At 38.7% G+C, this 21,342-nt stretch overlaps 1 protein-coding gene across 2 annotated transcripts; it reads left to right on the top strand.

The window, feature by feature from the left end:
- The first annotated feature begins 10,984 nt into the window (after positions 1–10,984).
- Positions 10,985–20,775, top strand: sdr42e2 (short chain dehydrogenase/reductase family 42E, member 2). Of its 2 annotated transcripts, none has more exons than XM_063904340.1 (12): positions 10,985–11,103; positions 11,625–12,011; positions 12,882–12,977; positions 13,638–13,695; positions 13,913–14,031; positions 14,625–14,700; positions 15,840–15,922; positions 16,065–16,202; positions 16,472–16,537; positions 18,029–18,092; positions 18,195–18,268; positions 20,176–20,775. In XM_063904340.1, the coding sequence occupies exons 2-12, from the start codon at positions 11,673–11,675 to the stop codon at positions 20,422–20,424; spliced, it is 1,362 nt and encodes a 453-aa protein (XP_063760410.1). In that variant the 5' UTR covers positions 10,985–11,103; positions 11,625–11,672; the 3' UTR covers positions 20,425–20,775. The 2 variants fall into 2 exon arrangements, with proteins under 2 accessions (XP_063760410.1, XP_063760411.1); XM_063904341.1 differs by having other exon boundaries at positions 18,195–18,348; positions 20,176–20,307.
- Positions 20,776–21,342: the final 567 nt, after the last annotated feature.

Here is a 21,342-nt window from a genome sequence, read left to right as displayed (position 1 = left end):
TCTACAGCAGCACCTATTCCTGTATTTTATAGAAAGTGTGTGTGCACATGGCTCCTTCCATGAACGCTGTGCTCATGGTTTACAGTGTGCTGTCCTTCCTGTCTGCCTGCTAAGATAGATTATTGTGTCAGCATGCTGCCTAGAGCACTTAGATGGATAAAAATGGCCGCCATCTGTTCTCAGGAGAGGCTGATCCAGATTTCTGTGCTGCACCTGAGTATCTATTTATCTATCTATCTATCCATCTATCCATCCAAAAGAAACCCATTGCACATTGATCTTATCCTTCTAAAGATTCCCCTCATGTTTGAAGACATCAAAAAGTACTCTGCTTCGATAATAATTTGTGTTTTATTCCCACAGGAAGTTATATTAACTGCTTCCTGAAATTTTTGAAAATCTCCCTTTCCCTCATAGAAAAATCTAGAATCTATGAAAATAGTATTTCATCAGTTAAAATATCAGACACAAGATGTCTCTGAATGTAATCGAAATGCCCAGTCACTTGAAAAGTGTATGTGCACTGCAGATTTCAAATTGTCGTATTGCCTGTCTTTCATGTTAAAAATAGACCTTGATTGTTTCCAAACTAAAATCACTTGTGCTTCCACATTTTACCTCATATTTAAAATGCGCAGAGAAAAAACAGACTTATGTGAAAACAGTGCACATGAATCTTTCTGCACAACGAAGCTCAAATATTACTAAATACATGATGTCTTTGAAATATGTTTTCAATGACATGCCATAGCGAATCTTTATAATCAATAGAAAGCCTTATCGATTCAGAGCTTTCTCTCCACATAGTTGCTGTTATTAAAATAGCGCTCTAGCCGTTCTTTATAGCTCTTAACAATATTTTTCTTTCGCAATAATGTCAATGCTGATTTTGATTCCCGTGTCACAAGTTCCGTCTTTATATTCATCTTCAAATGTATTCAATTAAATCACAGAGTTTATTTGACAATGCTTTTACAGCCACATACTGTGTCTGCTGCAAAAAGGTCTATGTAAGCAGTAAAAAATGCAATATACACAGCGGCATCAAAGTGACGTGAGTCGCTGCTCTGAGGCCTCACAGATGCTTTTTTAGTGCTAACTTTAGCTGCCTTCTCCATCGATCGGTCAGTAGGTGGGCGGCAGAGGATGCAGTCATGATTCCTGTCAGACGGATGTTTGTCTGCTGTTTGTCAGCACTGCAGATCTGCTGCTGAAGCAAGAAGACCAGAAATAAAACTGGAGAGTAATCACAATATTACATGAAACGTGAAATGCCTTCTTTACAATTTCACTGTGGGTGTGCTATCACTGTTGTAAAACACTGTTGTTAATGAGTGTGTGGAATTCAGGCATGGCATACTTTGAGTTTTTGTCAGATTGAATGTTTTTAATTTAAACGTTTAAACTCTAGCATTAGCTATGGTTTTATTATGCATTCTTCTATATAATTGTATTTAAGTTCTAATTTTGGTAAAAATAAGAACTTAAAGAAAGAAAAAAAGAACAAGATGGAAATCGTATCACTTTAAACTTCGTTTGAAAACACATTTTTTATCATATATTTTTTATTACTGCCACAAGAGAGATGAAATCATTAGTTTGCTTCTACCTTTTTTCTATTCATGGCAGCGCCGGCACCTTATTTTCTTTTTCATTTTTCTGGACCAATTGATTTTTTTTTTGTGGTTCAATGGTTAATTAATGATGTGTCAACACAGGTTGTATTCAGTGAACAAGCTATTGCAACCCCACTGTTCACGTTCTGTCCAGCACCAAACTGCAGACAGACATTTGCTGCTTCTTCAAGTGGCCAAAAAATCCACTCCTACTGCTTCAACATCAAATCCACAAGAGGAAGCTCCATAGCAGTGATACTCAGAAACAACCAACTTACATATAGTGCAAGAGTAAGAGACAAACAGCTGGACTTCCTGCTCTGTCAACGTGTATTTCTGCCAATCACAGCAGTCTGCATGAATAAACACAAACACATGTTACCCTCGCATGATCAACACTGGAATGCAAAGACATCTGCTGTCGCTTAGGTGTACCCGAGTGTAGGAACAGATGCTCCTGAATGCACACACACACACACACACACACACACACACACACACACACACACACACACACACACACACACACACACACACACACACACACACACACACACACACACACACACACACACACACACGTATGTCAAACAAGGCTATCACAGCTGCAACGGTTCTTACAGAGTGCACCTGTGACTGGTGTGTTTGCTGCCATCACATCCTTACTGTTTAACTGAACTGTAACGGGGATGACTCATATTTACACATCGTCTTATTTATTATAAAGCATTGGAAATCCTTTTTAGTATTAAACTTGAACTGTAATCACATTTGATTTATATTTTCAGTTTGAGTGAAGCCTCTTGAGAGGAAATGTCCAGTACATTTTTCTGTGAAAGATCTGACAACTCATCAAGTTAATTACAGTTAATTGTTCTAATAAGATTAACAGTAGGTGTAATTTCAGAGGTTCAGCGTCAAAACGTCTGCCTGTCCACATATTGTAATCTACAGTTGGGCAATAGGCTTTCCAGCTCGACAAATTAGAGTTTTTATCCTCCTATTCATCATTAGCATAATGAATATGCTATTCCGTTTTGGAGTTTTTTCCAGGTTAGGTTTTACCAAGAGATTGTCTTGATGTAGTTTCTAGAGTGAGCACTGAAACTGTCAATTTTCTCAAGGTCTTATTCGTCCTTTTCTGCATTTCACAGTCAGATTGAGTTTGTGTAAATAACCATAATAAGTTGTTCTTCCCAAGAAGATTGAATGAGACTGATTGAGACTTATTATGTGATTAAAAGGTACGTAAAAAAGATAGAAAATCAACTTGGTTTAAGATTTCTTTCTGTTTTACGATTTGTGAAATGTGTATGAAACGTTATTGGCTCAATTAAGATGTGTGGTATAAATGTTCATTAACATTACCTTCATCTTTTTGTGATTTTGGGTATGTTTGAACATTATCATAGTAGTTTTTTTAAACTTTTTTTGTCTCTTTGAAGTTAATGTATGTCTTTTCCAGTTGTTAAGTGTGTCCTTGTGGTTGTTTGTCTGGGCCTTTCTCCTCTTCCAGTCATTGTGCCCCGGATATATCTGCTGGCACATAGCATAAGTGCATTGCCCTGGTGAAAGCAGCACCCATTATTCATCAGACAACCTTGTGGTATCCTTAAAAACTGCTCAGTCACTCCAGCCTGATCTCTCCATGGATGTGGATGTGTTTGGTATGCAGTTGTATCAGTTTGCTGACCAGTGTTTATTTCTGCCGGGCTCCACCGTTTATTTTCATGAGGGTATTAATATCTATTTTGATATGCCTCTCCTGTTATTTTAGATGAATCATTGGGGAGTGTTAGGGTACATGTGAGAACAGTGTGTGCCTCTACGAGGAGAGACACTTACGATAATGTGGGTTTCTGTGTCCTGGTGTGCAGAGGAGCTTGTTTCTCTATTCATCGTCAACAAAGACTACCAGAAGAAGATGAGAATCTTTTGTGTGCTGCTTTTCACAATGTTAAGCCCTTGTAACATTGCATAATTGTACAGTACAAGTAAAATAAGCTCCGTCTTTAGTGTTCTCTGTTTGCTGTCAAGCTCGAGTGGAAAAACATAGAAAGTTGGTTTATCTGTACTTTGTACTGTCCTTCGTTTGTCCCTCTGACTCGACTGCAGTGTCATGACCGGGGTAAGATGGGTGGGTGTGTGTGTGTGTGTGTGGGGGGGGGGGGACAGTAACTTCCTGCTGGCTTTAGAGAGGACCTCAAGCTGGCGAGCTGCTGTTTTGTCTAAGACAACCCTCAAAGAGCTGGAGAAAAACTCAAAGAACATTCACCTATCGTGCTGTTTTTTCCTGACTGAATAATTAAATGAACAACTTTTGAAAATTACTTTTATTCTGAGAAGACCTTGGATGTATTTTAAGAACTCGATACCAGGCTTCACAATGGGCTGGTGTCATGCAAGTACAATCATATTTTCTAGGCTCTGTGAAGATTTTACAGATACATTACATTCAAAGATTGAAAGAACATTATACAAAGGGAACTATGTTGGATGCTTATACAAGAAGAGTCAGTCAAGTTGTTTGGCCTTGAGAGTGCAATGGTAGTGTCTTGCAAATCGTAAGGTACCCCTGCAATAAGGCATACTCTGCTTTATTTTCTATGTCACTCACGATGTAATCATAATTTACCAAATGAAAATCCAGAGGACTTTAAACCAGCGACTGAGACCGTAAACTAATTTGAAAATGTTAAATGAGGTAATGAATCTACATAGGTTTATTTTCTCATAGACTTTGGGGCGGCACTGGCTTTGTCCGTAGGGACTTGGCCTGGGAACATAACGGTTGCCGGTTCATGTCCCAATCAGACCCCAAAAATATGTAGTGTGGACTGGTAGCTGAAGATGTCTCAGTTCACCTGGGCACTGAGGATGGCACTGAACCCCCAACTGCTCCCTGGCGCCGGCTAACTGACTGCATGTGGTTTTGCGTGTGCATGTACTGCACTCTGTTCATGTATATCCACCCCTGTGTGTAATGTGTGTAAACACCAGAGTAGAAAAGTAATTTTGTTTATTAATAAATGATGTCTTCTTCTTTTATACAAACTGACTTCTTTCCACAACCAGTGAAGTCACTCCCTGCTGTTCCATTAAAGACAATACAGGTTTAACGCACTTTCAGACCCACAGGATACATTCAGCACTTAATGAAGTCCATATAATCTATTGGACTTTTGCTGCAGTATCGTGAGGAGAATTGGCAGAAAGGCTTTATCCAACTCTCTAAAGAAAAACTAAAATGAGAACCGATAAATAAAGGTGGTAGAATACACAATGAACATGATATAAATATGAATTTAAAAAAAGATCCTCTGCACTCTCTTTTCCTCACATTTTTGCAATTATTCTCTCCTCTTTAGTGCTCTGCAGCACACCACACGCTGAATGGCTGAACAGGTGCATGCTGGGACTGCAACAGCGGCAGCTATAATGAAAAGACCTCTGTGTCACAGACAATAACTGAACGCACAAAGAAAATATTGTTGTTGTTTTTTTTACCCGTGGATATGAATGATTTATGTCTTCCTGGTTTGCAAAGAGCCTAGTGTTGCTTGTTCTCAGCTTCTCTTTAGACTACAGAGAAACTCATCAGATCTTAGTTGTTTAAGAGTGTCGTGTAAAAGATAGATGCCACTGTGCTATGGAGGGAGATCAGAGCTTACAGTCTCTGTCAGGGACGACTGGAGGACGTTGCAGTCATTGTGATATAAAGGGAGAGATTGTAATCCTTTTTGTCCTTTCCTTGATTATCTCTGTAATTATAAAACATGTGCACACACATTTCATCCTCGCTTTAACTATTCCATGTTCCAGCTGCAGATAAACACAGAGATAATGTAAGAAGCGGTTAACCCTGTATCCTCTCCCTGCTTTGCTTCGAGCCAGGTGAATCAGGACAGCTGCTCGGGCTGATTGGGCTCCGGAGCGATGGATTGAAAGGTAAATGCCAAATATTGATTGCCTGCAAGCCTCTGACCTTAACAAGAGCAGACAGAGTAAAAGCTGCTTGTCAGATTCTGCTACAACATTATCTGTGCTACTGTTCAGCTTTCTGTTGGTTTATTACAAAAATATTGACTTGATGATAAAGACAGCAAAGTATCCTGACAAAACATCATCATAGGAGCAGCTTTACCCCTCCCCTCATTTTTTCATCTGTCCTTGAAGCAGCCGAACCGCCATCATCTTTGTCCCAGGCTTCCAATTTTGTCCGTTGTGAATTATGGGCTTGTCTGTCACTTTCTCAATTGCTTTCTCTTTTATCTTTATGAGACAGGAAGCAAGCAAGCTTCATTCTCTGGCAAAATCAGCGCAAATTCATTAGCTATACGTACACTATTTAACCTGTTTCTCTCATAAATCAAACGCTTGTTTCATTTTTCAAAAAATGTGCCACTGATTTGTGAGTGTTACAGTGGGAAGACATTCCTGAGGGGTCAGGGATCTAGACACAAACAAACAACACAACTGTAAAATCTCATAAAGGCCCACATTTTCCTGCATGTCATTCCCCTTCTCCTATTACTGTGTTTCTCTACTGTGCTGTCTAATAAAGGAAAACTGTTAAATTGACATTGACAATATCGTTTTCCAAAGGTAAACCCTATTTGTTTCATGCTTCCGGTACTATATATGAATAATGCTTAAATACCATGTCTTTGTTGTATAAAAGTCGAAAGAGTTAAATGTGTTGTTTTGACCTTTTAAAACCAACATATATTTTTATCAGAAACTGGAGTTTAGGGCATTTACTAGTCAGGATGTTTCTGATTAAAGCAACTGTTGAGTTTTATAATGGAAAAAGTGAGATATGATGTTTGAGATGTTTCACTAAAGGAGTTTACTTAAAGGAAAAATAATACAGATACTTAAATTGTGACCTTTTTTTAAAATACCATTTTTCTCTTGTGAATCTTGTTTTATGGAGGTGTAATAATACTAGAGGACCCCTTAAACTTAAGGTCCACGTTATATGTCTTATTGCAAGCTCAGCTGAATCTTGCCATCATCAGTGAATTGAGTTTGCGCGGTTGTTTTGGAGACGGTTTATTTGCATCATGGGATTTGAGTATCAAAACTACCAAACTTCTTCCACTGAGTAGTACCATGACATGCCGTCATTATTGTTCTTTTTATTTGACCCGTTATATTCCTTCTTGTCCAAACCTTGATTCCGAATCTTACTACTTCCCATACACATGCTTAATACCTTAATAACTTAAACACAATCGCTCTAAATGATTTCAAGGTGACACAGGGTTGGTATACAAACTATCATTTTGTGGTTGAATTATTCCTTTAAAGCTAATTACATTAGGCACTGTGGTTTCAGTTGATGCAACTCTAGTGTCCTAGTATGCTGTGTAAGTATTGAGGAAGCTTTCAGAGTATTTCCAGATAATGTGACTTCTGGCTGGCTGCCCATCACCCACGGTCTAGAGTTGGCTGCTGGCTGATTGTAATTTCCTTCCCTGCGTTTAAGGTTTACTGAAGGTCACTGAGGAACATTTCCTTTTCTGTCCTCTATTTGTCCTGTCACATTTCTGCAGTGCAGTCAGCCCTTATGCTTCACTTTTATTTCTTTCAATTTGTTGGCCAGGTAATAGAGCAGAACTCTGACACTTTTATAAATGTAAGGTAATTGTTTAATTAACCTTTATCAGCTACTGTATCAACACTCCTCAACCGTTAAAATCAGAGTCATTAGTGACACTTTTATTTCCTGCAAAACAAAGTCCCTCTTCAGCTTGTAGCAAGAGTTAATGAACACCATTGATTAAACTCAAAGACTCCCACAGTTTCTACCGCATGCATAGAGATGCTGCTTTTTTTTTTAATGCCAGGCTTCACAGAGCATTTTGCATGGCTGTGGACTCTTGTTTCAGATACTTGGGTAAATAAATCTCATCCACTACCTTTGCCGCTTGCAGTTTCCTTTCTCTCTGTCCCCATTTTGCACACCACTGATTCTTGGGAAGTTATACATAAATTCAAACAAAAATGATTTAGCTCAAAATCCTCTCAGTATGTTAACTCATCAGGCTGCCTTTTTGCAGAAATGTGACCCCTGAGCCCCCGTTTCTTAAAATGAGCATGCAACTGGATGACTAATCCTCTTCAATTGAACAAAACCATTCTACATGACACATCTTTCACTGAAGAGTGTTAAAAGCAGGGATGTTGGGTAATTGCTCTATTTTGTAACTCAGTTTTAACCCACTCAACAAGTATATTATTATTGGATGACACAATTATTTTACATTTGATATTGCCCGTGAGAGCATAAGGATTAGGCCATTTTTTTAGTACTGTGCTTAGGAAACTTGTCATATTTTCTGCATTTCTTGGAAGTGGATTTCCGAGTTTGTAATTCTATGTTATTTCAATAGTGGATCTTATCAAAATAAAATAATTAGGTACTAAACATGAACTTCACCCTTTTTGTCTGTATTTCTGTCTAAGTGGTTCAGAAACATCTAGAAGGATCATAGCCTCTGCACACTAACCAGAGGACGACCAGGAGCAACGGATCCAGCCTCAGTTTTAAACTCAAGATTATTTACTGACTCTAGGTTAGCTCACCTGGATAAGAGAGATCAAACCAGCTTTGACCTTTAACCAATCTGCAGTGTTTAGAGGCTCATGGTGTATCCCATTGCTGTTGTCTGGCTCCCTCTGCTGTCCATCAGGCTGACTAATTACTGTGGGATCCTTAATCCCATTAATCTCGATATACTGTAGGGTCAGATCAAAGTGCACTGAGGATAATAACTGAAGATCCCGACTCTGATTTGACACTAAGTGTTTTTTTTATTTTATTTGCTCCAAACAGGCAGATTTTCAGCTTTGGATTTAAACTTTTTTCGCAGATGTTGAGACAAATCTCAGTCCTGCAAAATGATAGACAGCTGTCCACTTGTCCTGTCAAAACAGTTACTAGTGTGCAGCGTTCTGCATTTTAAATCATTTAACTATACGTTATAAATACTATATTTATTATTAATCTTTGTTTTTTCACAGAGCTGTCACAAGGGGGGATGCTCTCCCTCGAGCACTGTGAAGTAGGACATATTAAAGTAATTCAATGCGTCCTAGAATACAGAATAATAGAATCCAAAGTTGTATAAACCTTTGATAAAATAATACACTTTATATCGGTTTTCATAGTATGCTGACCTTTTGGTAGATTTCATGCTTTTACATTAAAGATGATTTAATTAAGGACAGAAAACTAGTCATGAATTATTTTGATAATTAATTCATTGATGAAAGTTTTTTTTGAGCAACGGAGCAGCATGTCAAAGGTGTAGACACAGGTCAGCCCTGTTACCACAGCACTTCCTGTTGGCTCAGACATCTCTCCGTATATCAGAAAAATGCCTGTGTTTTTATACGTATATTTATATGTATTCAGACCTAATGTGTCCCTATGAATGTGTGTGTATTGTACTGTGTGTTACTCCTGAATTTCCCATTGGGGATAAAACAAAAGGTTGATCTTGTTCCTCCCCACTCGGCTGTACAGGGTTAGACAAAGCTCTCTGCTGACTGTGATTCATGGGTGTGCTTTGGCAGCATTTAATTAGAGAGTAACTCATTCCTTTTATCACACCGAGTGCTGAAAAAACAAATGAGCAGCAGAGGAAGAAGGCAGTGAGTGAGGACTATAATCAGATTAGTAATATAGTTTATGTAACGACAAAGTAAACCCTACATCACAAGCTCTAAAGATTAACTCAGGCTGATTTATTTCAATATATTCATTGGCCAGTTCTTTTATATATTGAGGAAAAAGTATTAATTTATTGACCTAAAAAACGACCAAAACATGGAGCAAAGTCTCAGAAATAATTGGTAACTGTTGCTTTGAGGCCCTAGGAAGACATGTCAAGTATGAAGTGTGAAGTGATGTCATTTTCTACATAAGCTGTTATTAGCATAGCGCAAACTGTTGTTGGCCAACCACTTTGGGTAATGTAAGCAGCAATTTTCCCCACAAAGAATAATATGTGGAATATTATGATGATATCTCTGGTTTCTCTTCTCTTTTTCCCCCTTATCTGTCTATTGTAAGTCTGACAATGTTATGTGCAATGCTATATCAGTGGAGTCTGTTATGTAATGATATTCGTGTCACTCTGCACTGCATACTCCATCTAGGACAGAAATTGAAAAACTAAAGAAAAAGGGAAATACATAATGATCACTACTACTTCTGCCACACAACCCAAATGAGAGGATCAGTAGTAAATCAACAACGATGTCCTTTCTGTTTAAAAAGAAGCAAACATAAAATAAAGTACAGAGTCCAGTTCATCTCCAAATTGCCTCCGTACTCAAGAGCTGTATCTACTTAAGATTTTTTTTTTCACCCTTCTTTAATTACGTGCAGCACATAACTGTCAGCTCAGGTTTGGCAGTCTCTCTGCTGTCTCCTAAATAAAATATGAAGCGTCTATTTCTGTCCTCTCCAAAAACACTGTGCTCAGGAAGTGACCGCTGTTGTTTTACCTGGCTTGTTGTCATGTCAAAAATACATTTCTTATACCACTGGAGATTTGATTTGCCTGTGTTTACAGACATTTAGAAATAATTGTCACTTGCCACACATAACATCAAGATCTTTCAATAGCCTACTGTATGTATATGCCCAAATGGCTTTTTCATCTTATCCCATCCTCAAAATAAACTTTAGATTTTAAGCCTGGTTGTTTTATTAAGCCAGTAAGTTCAAAATTCTCAATATCTTTTTCACTCAGTCTCACAGTTTTCTGTTGCCTTTGGATAGGAATTAGCAGAAGTACTTATTTTTTAAGCCATCCTTTAACAATTCCCTGGTCAATACCGGGACGGTCCAGTGGAAATAAGTTGGATTGTTGGTATCAGATCCTCAGTATCAATAATTGTTAGCATTAAATGGTGGGAAGTCACCTAAATGACTCAAAAATAAATACAGTGACTATAAAATTATGATAAACAAAAAGGGACCTTAAAGAATCACAACACCATCCAAAGCTACTACAAAGACACCATGACCAATTGTTGAGGGATCTTTACGTTGTTTGTGTCCAGTTGCCTGATATCTTATAATTAGTCCATTACTGTAGACTTAGCATAACACTAGATGATTTAAGATCACTTTGACAGGTTTTTGACACACACACATTACACTGAATAAACAATGCAACTGTTAATAAATTACAGTTTATTATTGGCAAGAACCAGGGCTTTAATTTGACACTCTCAAAAACGCGCAGGCGAGGTTGCCACTTGATGCTCCTGGAAACGTGACCCTCACTGCGCGGCGCATCCAGACATTACGGTAGGGTCCTCAGGTCATTTGCAGGTGATTGACAGGTAGAGAGAGATGTGACGCGCGAGGTACCGCGATAGGGAAGGCAAGGTAGCCTATAGACGGGATTATTTCACGAGTCAACCGCCACAGGTATGGATGTGAGAGGTTGACAGGAATATTAAGGTACGTTAATTATAATTTTGAGTATTAATATCAGTAGCCTATTAGAGACGTGTAAAGATTGCACGTGACGGAAATCTGATCTGCGTGTCGTTTATTCTTCCCTTTGAATGCCAAATGTCTCAACAGCTCTTTCGTTTTGCTGAAAAAGACAGAAGAAGGAAATATTAGTTTAATAAGGATTAATAATGTAGTGTATTTTGCTTTGGTGGCTGGAGACTCTGCACCCTTGTCTCTAAACAGGCAAGGGCTGATTGTTTCATGTGTAGATACGTTTATTTGTATTCTTTTTTTGCTCGTAAAGCATGTCATATTATTATTTTTTTTTAATTCATGAAATCCATTTCAGTCCATTAAATATGTTTTATAAAATGTTAAGGTTAGCCAGTAGTTAATATGTGAGATAATCATTGCATAGTTGGGCAATGATAGTTAAACTGTACCTGATGAAATGCCTTCTGCCAGATTAAAGTTTATTCTGTTAACAATGAATAGTCAATATTAACCCCTACTCCACCCATCAGGACATAAGTGTGGAGGATCTTTGCGAGGTGAAGCAGCATCAGTGTGTCATGCAGGCCAGTGGACCCAACATGCTCAACCTCCCACAACAGCCATGGGTCAACCATCCAGCCCCAGCCATCACCTCCAGCCCAACCCCTGCCATCCGCCACAGGCTAAGTGGAGCCATGGCGGCCAGCTGTAGCAACCCGGAGTGTTTGGCCTCCAGACTGGGAGAGGAGGCAGCACTCGCCCGAGGCGTCTCCACAGGGAAGGTGCTGGTCACAGGAGGAGGGGGATACTTTGGGTTCAGGCTGGGGAGAGATTTGGCCAGCCAGGGGATGTCGGTGATCCTTCTGGACATGAACAGGCCTCCCTGTGCTATCCCTGATGGGGCGACCTTCTATCAGGTATGTGACAGTGGAGAGGGACCAATGCTATTACACAGATGAAAATGTCTTGCTTTTTTTCAATCTACCATGCATTTTACTATGGTATTCTGCACAATTACAGTTCTTACTTTTTGAATGTTAGCATGTCTTTTGCCAATTTAGCAATTAACTAAATGAAAAAGTATGCATGGCAATAACATTTGGTCAAGGTGAACATTTTCAATACATGGCACCTAAAGAATAGCTTCTTCAACTCGCCTCCTTACAGACTTGAAAATTTCCTCTAACCTTGAATGAGCCAGCGTCAGTGTGTCTCTGTGGTTAGTCTGCATTTTGTCCTGAAAAAAGACACAGGTGAGTGATCTGCCTCAGACTGCCAGCTGCTGCTGGGTCAGAGAGGGTGGAGACATGTTTCAGGTTTCATCTGCAGGCCTCATGGCACACTTACCTTAATTACAACTGTCCGTCTTTGGGATAGCTCACACATACTCTGTGACTGCAAAGCTCCAAACTTGTCAAACTGCTAATGTGGACACATGGGGCTCAGGAGATAGAGCGGGGTTGGCAGTCCTCTCATCCAAATAAGACACAGAACCCCAAATTGCTCCTGATGGTTTGCCAGCACACTGCATGGTAGCCTGCTGCCATCAGTGTGTGTGTGTGTGTGTGTGTGTGTGTGTGTGTGTGTGTGTGTGTGTGTGTGTGTGTGTGTGTGTGTGTGTGTGTGTGTGTGTGTGTGTGTGTGTATTTGGGAATGAGAGGCTAAGACCTAACTAATAACACCGCATAAAACGGATGTAAATTAATGGAACTAATGAAGATAGCTGTTTACAAATGATGCATCAAGCATTATATTGAGGGTCATTTTTCTTTTTTTTCTTCTCAAAGGGTGACATCCGGGATTATTCTTCCCTCTATAAAGTGTGTGAAGGGGTTGACTGTATATTCCACACCGCTTCTTACGGCATGTCTGGACCAGAACAGGTGACTTTTCTTTCTCTAAGCCTTTTCTCACCCCTTAATCATAAAAAAAAAGTCAGAGAAAAAAAGACCAGGGAGAATGTTCATTAGTATGTTTTTTCCCAAATTATAAAACGCAAATATTGTCATTTAGTGACTGTTTTACCAAAAAATGAAAACTAGTCAAAATAACACAAAATTCAGAATCATTTTTTAAACATCCCATTATTAAACTATGTGAACAACTGGTTGAGAGAATGACTAACACCCTGCAGCTGAAGAACCAGAAAAGCAGTATCCCCAGCTTTTGGGCGTGGCCTCTTCTTTAGGTGCTCTCGACAAACTGTCCCTCGAGTGCACATACCTACATGCCACACATTCACAAATACGAACACCTGCTACTTCTAGTCATGCTCTCATTACTCAATAAAGGGATTCTGATTCTGATCATTTAAGACTGCCCTTTTAACACTGATTGCTTCTGGTTTGTTCAGAAACAAGTGTTAATGATTACACTAATGCTCCTTCAATGCCAAACCCTCCAGTGCTCCACCAATCAAGAAATCAAATCATATTGGCCTCTGTTTGTTTGTGTGTGTTAAAGAGAGCGATGAGTCACGATGTAAGACCAAGTGTGTACATCAATGTATTATTATTCATTATAATTATCATTTTTTCTGTCAGCTGAGAAAAGAACAGGTGGAGTCAGTTAATGTGGGCGGGACCAATAATGTCATAAACGGTAAGTATTCCCATATCAGTGATTCAATTTTTCCCACACACAAGGTCTTGTTAGTTTTAACAGTAATAGCTAATATTGCTGAAAAGTAACTAACAATACAATTGCAAGCAATTACAAAATATTTTAATTTTTTGTCGCCAAAATAAAGTTGTTAATCTGCAAATCCATATAAAACACCTGTATTGTTCGGTGTGTGTGTGACCTGCCTCTCTTTCAGTGTGTAAGGAGAGGAGCATCCCCAGGCTGGTGTACACCAGCACCATCAATGTGGTGTTTGCTGGGAAACCAATTGAGGATGGTGACGAGGGCTCCGTGCCATGTGTACCCCCTGACGTGGTGCGTAAAAAGAAAATAATTAAAAAGAAGTAAATCATCATTTTGACTATTGCAGTGGTGCGATCTAGCTGAGAACAATTAGAAAAGTAGCGAGCAAAATGCAATTTTGAGGTACAGTTATATTATTGCATATACTTTAAAGTTTGTTTTTATTTGTAATTTTTTAACCAAAATATTGTACTTTGTACTCTTTTATTTGATAACTTCTTTGTATAATACACACCAAAATAAATTAATAAATGATGAGATATTATTGTTATATATTATTTTCAGTCAGCCTAACAAACAGTTGAAATCTACCCCACTGCATCATTTAAGCAGTGCTTACACATTAGTGCATCTATAATTAATACACAGTATAATCTATATAATATATATTATACTAAAGTGCGAAATGGGCTCTTCTGGGTAACGAATATTAGTATTTTAGGTATTTTAAGTATATTTTAATACTCTTCATTTTACTTAACATGCCTTAAGAATGCAGGACTTTTGTTTTTACACTCTGGTATTGCTACTAGATTAAAATATTTAAATGTCCTGTAAATTTGTCCAACATAATACACTTTCAGTTGTTTTTATTTCTGCTTCAGCACATTGACAACTACTCCAGAACCAAAACAATAGCAGAGCAGATGGTCCTCTCTGCCAATGGATGCTCCCTGAAAGGTGTGCCATATCAGTGTGCGCAATGACGAAAACACATCAAAATCAGATCAGAGGAGATTACCGCCCTAGGTTTTTGGGATTATCTTTAAAATGTTTGAAATGTGTGAAAGGAAACACATTGAAGAACTCAGAGATTGCAATGGAAACACTTTGTTCGTTCCCATATAAACTCAGTGACACCAGTTCAAATTTAGAGCTGGACAAGACAGTGTAATTTCCAGTGCGACAGTCTTGGACTACTTTCAAACATCTTTAATGCATATAATGGGTTTCGAGTTCCTTCACGTTATTTACATTCTCAGCTGTTAAGTCTCCCATTACCTCCTTCAGTGAAACCCGACATCCAACAGTGAGCATCACCTTAAACATTCAATTAAGATCAGATGTGAATTGAATGTATAAGGTGATGGTAACTCATTGCTGTTTTATTACATACTGCAAGTTTAAGTTATTCTGGTCCAGCATGTACTGCACGTTTATTCTGACTTCCTCTGCATAGATTAACCTCTGCAGTAGTGAAAATAAAACAAAACATATTTTCTCAACTTGACTTAAGTACCAAGTTGCTTTTTAGACAATCATTTGAAGAAAAATAAAAGCATCTGATTAGATTAGAAACATTTATTTAATTGTCCAACATTATCTAATATGCTTGCCTAGTCTGAGTAATTCATCCTTTAGCTGATTAAGGTTAGGTTTGGGCAACTTCTGAAATATTAGTTACCTAACCATGCTGTGTGTAACCATGCACACTTCTATGGTTTTAATAAATCGATGGAGCTGTCCGTGGTGCTGATGTAGCAGACAGATACCTAATTGCTGCATTTTTCTCATAGTCTTCTGACAGACCTGTCTTGCATATTTGATATTCTTAAAACTAAATAGCGAGAGGGGTCGTGCATGACAAGTTACCATAATATGTTTTCATGGAGAGGTTCACATGGGAAACAAACAAACCAAGTCTGTCCCAGCTATTCAAAATTAACTAACCCCCTTAATGATACACAGTGGAAAAGGAAAAAAAACCAGCTTCAGGGAGGATCTTGCTTTGCTTAAATATGAGTGCATTAATAACATGTTTTTAAAAAAACACATTAGATGCATGTCTTCAGTGAAGCTCAAAATCCTTTCTTGTGAAGGTGGAGGTCTGCTTCGGACCTGCGTCCTGCGGCCCTGTGGGATCTACGGACCAGAGGAGAGGAGACACCTCCACAGAGTGATGGTGAGAGACTAGCACAGAATAAACTTGATATATGAAAAAAATAAAAATAATGAATTCTTATTTTGGAACTGGACTATAGATTTTATATAGACAACAACAACCCAACCACCAAACATCGTCCTTCCTCTTTCTCTATCCTCAGATGAATGTGGAGCGCCGGTTGTTCAGTTTCAGGTTTGGTGACCCCCGAGCTCAGATGAATTGGGTCCATGTTGATAACCTGGTGCTGGCCCACAAGCTGGCTTCAGAGGCTCTGACACTGAAGAGGAAAGGTGTTGCTGTGAGTCAGGACAAACAGACAAGACCAATGTGACCAAACTGATAAAACTACCTGGAATAAATAAGACCTAAAGATAATATTTTAACCTGCGACATGCAACAGTGCTCCTAACCATACTGTTTAAGTGTCTGTAACCAGTGTATCTCTAGACTTGCTATAGTTACCCTTTTTACTGTAAATCAAAAACTAAGACAGACAGGATGAGTGTGTGTAGTATGTTCACGATAACCACTAGCTGCTATTATTAATAGTTTTCTGTGATTTTGCAGAGTGGACAGGCCTATTTCATCAATGATGGAGTTTCATTAAATCTGTTTGAGTGGTTGAGACCTTTGGTAAGTAAAATAATTATGCGGGTCTTGTGAATATATCTCCTTTGTCAACAAAGCTCATGAAAACAACAAAACCAACATTGATTTGATTCTACCAACAAGTAATGTCTGTGAAGCCAGAGCTTGATAAATGCTGTTATTCTCTGTTCTGTTAGCTCCATTGTTGCCCAAAGAAAATTCAAAACACACACATTAGACCAGTGGTTCTCAAACTTTTACAGTCAGGCCCCCCTTGAACATAAAACTGTGAAATTAATGGTATTTTTATTTGTTATTTGTTCAGGGAAAAACTAAACAAATTGGAAACAGAATAAAATTAATAAAGACATGTAATTAAAATTGCTTTATTTAATACATATCGTAGATTCTGGGCTGCTAGCACATATATCATACCTGCAGTAAGTAACTAAGTACATTTACTAAAGCACTTTCCTTAAGAACAATTTTGAGATACTTGTACTTACTTGAGTATTTCAGGTTTTGCAACTTTGTACTTCTACTCCACTATAATTCAGAGGTAAATGGTGTAATTTTACTCCACTACGTTTATTTAATACCTTTACTAACTTTACAGATTTGGATTAACGATGTGAAATATAATCAACCCTTATATCAGACTTTAGAACTTCTCCCACTTTACACGTAATTGGAGCAACAGAGCTTCGATTTATGGCAGAAAGCTGTGCATTTCTCCGTCTCAATAAGATGCCTTTTGGCCAGCTGCTTGGACGGATTTCTCCTGTTTACGCGAAAATACTTATGTCAAAAGAGCATTATCCACATCGAGCTTTGTACAGTGTACGTTTTGAACACTTCGTGCTCCCTGTCCCCGGCAGATCTGAATGCAAGAGGCTGCAGCTTGTCTGTGAGCGAGCAGCCCCGTCCCCCGCACACACACGAGATCTCTCTTGTAAAGAGAGCTGAAATAATGATAATAAGTTAGAAACGTATTTGATTCGATAAAATGTGCAAGATAACTTTGTTGTAGCAATAATAAATAAGAAATCTATTATTATTATTATTATTATTATATATTTGTTATTATAACAAAGCGCAACCAATGTTTGTTTACAACTTCCTCACAAGCTTCACGCGCCCCTCCTGCAGTACCTCCTCGCCCCACTAGGGGGGGCGCCCCCCAGTTTGAGAACCAATGCATTAGACTGATTGTTGCAGTGTGGCGCAATAATGGTTACTATAGTTCATTTTGACTAAATACAACAACAGTGTTTTAATTGGCTGCTGAAAAGTCCCCAAATAAATGCAATATGTATTTTTTTAAATTAATGAATCTTCTTTAAAAAAAAAATATCTGTGAAATGTTTTTAATATATACATCCATAGTGTGGAGTGGGCTTGAGGTCTATAGACACTTGTGGTCATAACTTAGTTATCTAAATATATATCTTAAATGACTCCTGCCTTATCGTTTAAGCTGTCAGGGATATTTACAGTTTAATTAAAGTGGAATTTTCTCTCTGTTTCATGTTGCAGTTTGAGAGGCTGGGCTACAGCCAACCAACGATAAACCTTCCTGTTACACTCGTCTATTCAGCCGGTAGCATGTCATTCTTTCCCTAACTTTTAGAGCATATGTATTCCAACATTTAGCAAGTTGTCACCAATACTAACTGCATGTATGCCTTTCTTCTACTTCCAGCCATCCTGTTTGAGTATTTGCATCTTGCCCTGAGACCTGTGATAGAAGTGCCTCTCCTTTTTACCAGAAGTGAGGTAATCATGCTTCTTCCTGCCTCTACGGTATTTTTCAAAACTCAACATGTTTGAGTCTCAGACTTCATGAATTTTAAAAGGCAAGTCTGCTCTTCAACATGTTTTATCACATACTACAATTGAACTAAATTGGGTTATAACTCATTGTGAATATCTCAAATTCCTCAAAAAAATTCCTTTGGCTTTCTGATCAGAATAAACTGATCAGTGATCAGGACTGTATCATGTATCTAGAGTAGATACATGTAGCTACATAATTGAAAGTATGTGTCTTGTGTGTTAGAGTCAGGTTATCTGCTCTCTCATCTGTAGCTCCATGCTTAGGTCTAATCCACAACGGTGAAGACAGACTTCATTAGGAGGGGTATTTTCCTATCAGCCCCCTTGCTCATCCTCTCCTTCATCTGATGCTGTATGTTGTGCATTAATTATGACAAAGCAAAATGAGCCTTGAAAAAATGTTGGCAAGAAATGTAACCCCAAACTCGTCCTAGTCACTAAAAGCATCTGAATACCATCCACTACTCCATAGCACTACTTCAAAACTGAGGAGTTACTGTGTATCAGGAAAAGGGGAGTTTGCAGTAATCCTGCCAGGGGACACCTTTACGCTGCTTCTTAAGGAGCCTCAGTCCGCCGCCTGTACAGCGCTCATGAAAGTGTAATGAGACAGAAACCAAAGCTGAGCCTGTGGGACTGCACCTGCAGCTCATTCTGACAGACAGCTGCTGGCCCCGGGATTAATGATTGTCCTGTGAATAAAACATAAAGTGCTGTGGGTCAGAACAGGAAGTTCAGGATGAAGTGTTCAGGAAGTGACCTCAGTACATTGGCTGTTGCTATGGCGAGCAGAGTTGGCAGCTGGGCTCGAATGATCCTGCCATCTCTCAGGTTAAGCCATCGCGTGAAGTGCAGAGTTTTTCCTCTCACACTCAAATTTCTGGTCTGCAAGGAAAATATTTAGTTTTGCATATTTCAAATTATATAAACTAAGCACAACAACAAAGAAGTGTGGAAGAACCATACACAGCCACACCAGCCTGGAACCTCCTCCTCAAAGTTGTTGGACATTGGCAGAAAATATTTGACAATTTTTCATGGATGCAACCCACATACTCTGCTCTGCTGCTCATCCCACAAATGCATGTTCCTCACAAATGTGGCACCATTTAAAAGGAAAATAAACAGGCTTTCCAGCGGTAAAAGATGTATTGCCAAGAAGCATTGTTACAACAAAGAAATAATCTACCAAACACAAATGTCCTTACTTTTTGTGGCTCAAAGCATTGATCCTTGGGCAAGACACTTCACCCCGGATTGCTCCTGTGGGTATTGCCCACAGTATTGAGTGTATGTAAGTCGCTTTGGGTAAAAACGTCTAACTGTTACAAGAGGCTTGTAATGTAATGTAATGTTTATGTGTGACCAATAGGTAAACATTTATGCCATCAGCTTAGTAATGTAATGCCTGGGGAAGTGAATTGCTTAAAGCTTTAAAGTTGTCTCAACTGATGTAAAGTTGAAGGCAGTAAAAAGGCGAAGTTACTATACATGCATAGTTAGTTATTTTTGGGAATTCGAGCTGTGTTTGAAGCAGTTTTACCAAAGGAGCATGCAGGAAGATGACAGATAGGTAACAAGCTTTTCCTGTCTCACTGGTGTCTGTTTGAACTCCTCTTAACATCACATGCTGACACCTTATACCCAAGCAGTAAGAAGATGCAGTAACCGGAGGCATCAATCAGTCACAGACTATCCGAAAGTAAAACCAAGTTAGCCAAATTGAGGTTAATGTCAACCATTAGCCTGACAGTGTAACCTTTACCATTCTCTCCTGTCCTGCAGCATCTGGAGATAATTTCTGTCTTGATGAATGATTTATTTGACACAAATGTCTTCCATTACAGGTAAGGAGCATAGCTGTGAGCCACACCTTCAAGATCGACAAAGCCCGCCGAGAGCTGGGATACAGTCCCAAGTCCTACAGCCTGGCGGACTCTGTGGAGCACTACCTGAAGTCCAGACAGCCTCGCTCCAGCTCAGCTTTTTTCAGCCTCTCCTGGACACCCCAGCAGCCCCGACAGCTGGTCCTCCTGCTGCTGATGGGCCTCAGCCTGCTGCTACTGATGATATCCTGCATACTCTGTCAGAACTAAAAAAAAAGTTTGAAAAAGTACTGGATGGATCATGGATCAATGTAGTTTGTGAGAAAAAAAAAGATATTTGAAATGTCATGTTATATACAAATGTCTTCCATCTTTTTTGATTGTTTTGTATATGGGTATCTGATTTCCTAACGATGAAAGGCTGCTTAAAAATATTATAGTAAATATAGTGATTTCTCTACAGTTTGAAGTAACTATGAATCTAATTTTGTATTGCACATATTACAATATTGATTGATTTTATTTAAAGTATAGGTTCCATGATAACAACTTGTTGTGATTCACAAAGAGTTGAATACGTAATTTTGTACACTTTTGGGAAATAAAAGCTTTAACAATGAATGCCTACAGTAAGAGCTTTAATGTATAAGTTTCCTCTTTCCTGTACAGTTTGAAGAACGTTTTACATAACTTTGAATGAAAATTCACTCCCATTAAATACACGAGACAAGTGTAATCTAACACTGCCTATAACATGTAAACTATGAACTCACTTGTGGATTTGTGCACGTGCAGACTGCCACAAGAGTGCGCACTTGAACCGAAAAAGATTTTCCCAGCCCTATAAATAGTAATCTGAAAAGGCAAAATCAGCCATGTGTTCAAAAGGCATTCATTGGCCAAGGAGAGTGTGAGCTCCAACATTAGTCCAACATTTGACGAATCACGGCCGAGAAATGTTGAGGTATTGAATGCTAGCTAGTTTTGTTTTTGCGTAGTGAAAACAATGGACGCTATCACAGCGTACACGTCGTAATGAACATGGTGAGTCTTACTACAGTGTACAGTTGTATATGATATAACTATGGGTGTATAATGTCGTGTTGTCATCTAGATTAATTCAACTATAATAACGTTACAAACACTCGGTTATCTGACCAACTCGTCAGCATGCAAGGTGTAAACAAC

The sequence above is a fragment of the Eleginops maclovinus genome, chromosome 16 (assembly GCF_036324505.1).
Source record: "Eleginops maclovinus isolate JMC-PN-2008 ecotype Puerto Natales chromosome 16, JC_Emac_rtc_rv5, whole genome shotgun sequence".
Lineage (NCBI taxonomy): Eukaryota > Metazoa > Chordata > Actinopteri > Perciformes > Eleginopidae > Eleginops > Eleginops maclovinus.
This window is presented reverse-complemented; position numbering and strand designations above follow the sequence as displayed.